The sequence below is a fragment of the Pollicipes pollicipes genome, unplaced genomic scaffold (assembly GCF_011947565.3).
Source record: "Pollicipes pollicipes isolate AB1234 unplaced genomic scaffold, Ppol_2.1 Scaffold_3087;HRSCAF=3621_pilon_pilon_pilon, whole genome shotgun sequence".
Classification (NCBI taxonomy): domain Eukaryota; kingdom Metazoa; phylum Arthropoda; class Thecostraca; order Pollicipedomorpha; family Pollicipedidae; genus Pollicipes; species Pollicipes pollicipes.
In genome coordinates this window covers 44566750-44572312 of record NW_023596225.1, presented here as the reverse complement: position 1 = coordinate 44572312, position 5563 = coordinate 44566750, and the positions used below count along the sequence as shown (strand labels likewise).

The window sequence follows — 5563 nt, the reverse complement described above, 5'->3', positions numbered from 1 at the left end:
CCCGGTGGAGCTGGCCCGGTGACGTTGGAGGGGAACGCAGCCCTCTCGGTGACGAGGCTCGGCCCCCTGTGAGGCATGACGTCACTGTTCAGATACGGCAGCTTTATCCCTGACGTGATGAGTGAACATGCCAGTTTTCCCAGTGAAGCGGCCGACGGCGCCGCCCTGGGAGCCGCGTCAGGCGCACCAGTGTACCTCTCACACATGCCATGTACCTCGCAAATGAGACACGCTTTGATCACGCCCTGTGTAGCTCTGCCTGCCTCTGTCGCCCGGGCTGGGCGCTGGCTGCGGGCCCGCTGACGCCGGGCGCGCGCTGCCGCAGGCTCGCCCGGCCCCGGGTCGACCTCGGCGTCCTCGGTGGTGGACAGCAGCGTCAGTGGTGACTGGGACGTCTGGGACGACGACGACGACTTCATGGTTAACTCGGCGCTCAAGAAGAAGATCGGCAGGATGAGCAAACAGCTGAAAAAGTACGCCCGCCGCCCGTGTGCTCGTTGCGTTTTTTTGTGGGCGCCATCACGTGGGAGTTGTTTCGGTGGAGTGGTGACAGGTGGACGCTAGTTGCTTGGTTGGTGAATGTGGGCGATTTTCGTCAGCTGTCGACTTGTTTGCTTGTTATTCTTATGCGGCGAGTGCGTTGTGAACGTGGTGGTTAGCGACTGCAGCTATTTGAAGAATATCGGGATGATAGTGGCATACCTTGCGCCGCATGCTAAACGCACTGTGCAACACCGATGAAGTTTTGTTGGCGGCGCGTGCACGGTTATATCCGGGGACCGCTGGCCATCTGGAGACAAGTTTGTCCTCCGTTACCTGCCGGACGGTCCTAGAGATGTCGCTGTCTTCGGCAGGAGCACTGCGCAGCTGGCGAGCGTGAAGAAGGAGATGCGCAGCTACAAGGCGCGCGTGGAGGAGCAGTCGCGCACGATTGCCGAGTACACAGCCCGCCTGGACGACCACGACAAGAAGTTTGATGAGAGCGCGCGCAAGTTCACCACAGTGCTGCAGGTGGGCTACTGCGGCGCTGTCGGCTCCCGCGTCCGGGCCTGGGTCCGGATCCGGGTCCGAGCCGGGTCCGGGTCCGGCAGGCTGGATCCGGCCGCTGGGCGAGGTCCGTCGCTGGCTGGTGGACGGTTGTCGTGTTGAGACTAGCCCAAATATGCCCGGTGCTGCATCGCACGCGCAGGGTAGTCTCGTGGTCCCCGTTGCCCACCGGGGGCGGTGGCGTTAAGGCATGCCGCTGCGTTGTGCCGTTGGGTGGGCTGTACATTCAGTTGCATACTATACGTAACTGCTTCTACATATGCTGTTACAGTTACATTCTTTGTTACCAAATTTAAGATCGGTTGATTAGCCTAATGCGAATTGAGCAGCGTTTAATCTGATATGCCGCTGTGCGTCGTACAGGTTGTATGTCACACCATAATGGTAATGGCAGTCGTAACCATATGACGCGATTTGTGAAAAACGTTTCCGCCTGTAGGCCTGGTGCATTCTAAGTGTGCCTAGCTGTCTGTTGGGTTCAAGTAGCATGCTATGACTCATTGTTCGACTCAGCTGAAAATTCCACAGCCTGGTCCAGCCCATCCCTAGAACCCATTGGACGAATCGTCATCAAAATGTGAGAGGTGAAGCGTTAGACACCGTCTGTCTATCGCAGAATGCCCAAGCAGTTTCCGTCCATCCCCTGCAAAACATCTGAGGGCTTCATCTGATCACCTGTTTGACTATGGTGTCACGTGTACCCACGAGCCCGGAACGGCCTTGCATAAATCACCACGGCGGGGCGACTGAAAAGTTGGGCCTAGAGCCTTAGACAACCTTGGGACGAGTGCTAATACGTGGGGTTGAAAGTACAAGACAGTGGTTGCGAGAGACTGAGGAGCGGGTGCCCGGGATCCACGCGGAGCGCATGGTGGCCTTGGGCGGCCCATGGTGTATGTCTTTAGCTCGCACGAAACATACGCGCCTGCCATTAAGACACTTAGTGAAACGGCACTTAGTGGCATGTTAAGTGCTGTTTCTGGCCCATGATCGTTTGACGCGTTAAGACGGAGCTTGGGACGTCGGGCACGTCGCTAGGAAGCAACCATTTTGCACACTAAGTGTTACGGGCCCGCCTTGTGACGGGAACAGGAGACATTGGATGGGGCTGGGCCCGCCCTGTGACGGGAATAGAGGGAGGTATCAGATGGGGCCAGACCCGCCCTGTGACGATGAAGGAGACATCAGATGGGCCGAGCCCGCCCTGTGACGGGAACAGAGGGAGACATCAGATGGGGCCAGACCCGCCCTGTGACGATGAAGGAGACATCAGATGGCCCAGGCCCGCCCTGTGACGGGAACAGGAGACATTAAATGGGCCTGCCCTGTGACGATGAAGGAGACATCAGATGGGCCGGGCCCGCCCTGTTACTGGGTAACAGAGGTAGGCTCAGATGGGGCCGAAGACGCCGCCCTGTAATAAAGACAGCAGATGGCAGTGCCCCTCTGTGACTGGAACAGAGGGAGGCATCAGATGGGGCCAGACCCGCCCTGTGGCGATGAAGGAGACATCAGATGGGCCGGGCCCGCCCTGTGACGGGAAGAGACGGCCGCCGGGCCTGCGGGAGGTCGGCGGTCTGCGATTGACGCCAGGGCGCCGCACAGTGGGCCGGGGAACGGAGGTGGGCGGCGTTGAGCTGGGCTGTGGAGGAGGCCCGCGGGTGCTGGCCCGCCGGTGGGGCGGTCAGGGGGGGGGGATGGAAAACATCAGAGGGTGGGGCTCGGACCGCCTTCTCGGGCGATTCATGAGGTGAGACAGTTAAGACCACATCATCATGCAGATCGGCGTAAGTTGCGTGATATATACGTAAATCGAACACAAAAGTTCGGCAGGAAGTGAAACGAGTGGTGAAAGCAGTTGCTTGTAAACAACCAACTTAACAAGGTATTTGTCGCAAAAAGATTAGCTTTTGATGTGAGGGGAAGTCATTTAGTATCTGACCGCACGTGGTTCGTTCTCAGCAGTTGGCCACTGAAAGCGTCGGTAAGGGTCAGTGCGATATATCTGTGGCCGTTGGAAATTCCGTGCCAGAAATAACTATGCAGGCGTGCTATATAAGTTTGCACCCGCCTAATATATGGTAGCTCAGCGTGCGTGCGTTGTGACACGATAAGTTATTCCGGTCTCCATCGCTTTTGATGCACTGTGATACCCATGATGCGCTGCCGTTGGTGTTTGTTGCGCATCAGTGCGCAAAGTGTCTCATTCGAGCGTCCCGTAACAGTCCTGCCGGGGCGGCGTCCGCGTGATGGTGACGGCACGCCACGGGGAACAAGTGCTCCCCAGCCGCCCATCGCCAACAAATGGTGCTTCATTCTGGGGCGCGCGTCCCGGCCGTGGCGGGCGCCGCCGCCGCCGCCGCCGGCGGCGGACTCGGCTGGTCGTGACCGTCGCCGCCCCCGCTGTGCCGCAGGAGCTGAACGAGTGTAAGACGGAGCTGCAGTACTGGCGCTCGCGGTCGGCGCAGGGCTCGGACTGCTGCCAGACGGCGCCGGGCGCGCCGGCGCCGCTGGAGGAGCTCGCCTCGCCGCCGTCGCCGGGCGCGCCGCTGGCGGCCGAGGCGGCGGCCGACGCGCCGCTCAAGTCGCCGCAGCGCTGGGACGCGCTGCCCACGGCCGACGACGAGCCGCGCCACAGCGACGAGTCGGAGACCGAGGGCGAGAACAAGATGGAGACGCGCAGCAAGCGCAAGACCATGGACGGCGACGAGCTGCGCCGAGCGAGGACGCTGAAACCGCGGAAACGGGCGAAAAACTAGCGGCGCTGCCGGCGGTCGGCCGCGGCCACATGAGTTCTCCAAAGGTACAAAGGAAGGAAATCAACAATCACCTCACGTTTTCGCCCGGCGCGCCGCGCCCTCACTGAAAGGTCATACCGGACCCCGCAGGTGCGCCCGTGTTTTTTAATCGTCGTGCGGCTCCGCCTCTCGACCCCTTATCTGCCTCGTCGCCGCGTCATCTAGGTAGACCTCGACTAGTCCTGTACTTGAATGTCACGTAGTAATGCGTTTAGGTTCTTAAATGATAGCGTTTGCGCCTGCGCCGCCCTGGTTTGCCTCTTCTTGCGCGCGTTGCCGCGCAGCTCCGTGACATCGCATCAGTCGCAGTCATCCACGCGCCAAGGAACGCCATTGTGCAACATTGTTGTCGGCGGTGGTGGGCGCACCGTCGTCGGACAGTTTAGTGGGACGGGGTGGGGTGCCTGACTTCGGCGCCGGGCCCACGCGGGCTGGGACGCCCGAGCGACGCCGCGCGCGGACGCGGAGGCGGGTGGCAGGCTGATTACGGCGCGCTGGGCCGCTCTCGGGGGGCATGCAGCTGCTTCGCACCGGGGCGGCGCGCGCTGTCCGCGGCTGCGGTCCGGCACCGCCGGTGGTACGCGGCGAGCCCGCCGGCCGCCGCGGGCGTGTACAATAGTGCTGCGGTGATGGAGGACGCGCCGTGATGGACTCATCTCATAGGTTTGTGGGGTCGCTGGAGCCGAAATAAACGCCGCCATCTGACCGCGCCTTTGAGAGGGAGGCGCGGTGCTGGCGGAGCCGAGGAGCTGGCCGGTCGCGTGCGCCGGCCGCGGGCGGTGGACGCGGCGGTGCGGCGGTGTCGTGCCGGCCGACAGGCGGAACGGCAGCGCCGGCGACGCCAGCAGCTCGGAGAGGAGTCGCGCTGGCAAACTACCCCGCGCCGCACTCAACGGGGTGGCAAGGCCAGCTTGCACGAAATAGACTATGTTTGATACAGGATCACCTGGGCAACACTCGAGCAGACAGACTTCCCCGAGGGCAGTTCCGGCTCTCATATTCTAGATACAATCTATGCCACAAAATTGAAGTGTCGGGAAGAGATAGTCGCTCAAAAGCTCGCGACAGCTTGCAATATATGGGCTCGCCCGTTTCTGATTTGACTTGAACTGACCGGCCTGAACGGTCTCAGTCTGACCCTACCTTACGTTACGTTTTCCACAGCCGGTACTGAAACAGCAACCATTGTAAGGACCGCCTCCACTGGGCCCATTGCATCTACATCAGATCATGCGTTTTGAAAGAAGTACGCTAAAAATAACCTAGCCCTTGCGCTTGAATGGGAAAGTTACGATACGGTTGATCCACGTCCGAGTCATGACTCAGGTTAGGTAAGGTCTTAACGATGTAAATCGCGGCCCAGTCCTGTGAATTGCTTCTCATTCGAGTTAACTGTACTCTGGTATTAGGGCTATGTTATTGACTGCGAGCTTAGTGCAGCTGACTTACTGAGGTTGAGTACAAGTCCAAGCCAGAGCTCGCCGTTTTTCACATTGGTGACTGCGAGTTCAAGTCCGAACCAGCTTTTTCTCGCTCTTCAAATATGGAGTCTGAGGCTGCTCGACGGATTTAGACTCGTGCCCAGGTCCGGCTGCATCAGACACGCGTCAGACGAGAGCGCAGAACACAACAGCAGGGTGTGCTCGCGTCGCCCGCCGGCCGACCGGCACTCAAGTGCGTCCGTGCGTGTGGCGGCACCGGCACCGGAAACAGGGCGG

General features: G+C 60.3%; 1 protein-coding gene across 1 annotated transcript in view; it reads left to right on the top strand.

Annotated features, from left to right (window-relative positions):
• dmpd (F-box protein dampened) overlaps positions 1-4550 on the top strand; it is a gene marked incomplete in the record, with an annotated part of 12858 nt that extends 8308 nt beyond the window's left edge. Inside the window, 2 exon segments of the mRNA XM_037213422.1 lie at positions 855-1011; positions 3462-4550. Coding sequence (XP_037069317.1) covers positions 855-1011; positions 3462-3806 — 502 coding nt within the window.
• Between the last annotated feature and the right edge of the window lie 1013 nt (positions 4551-5563).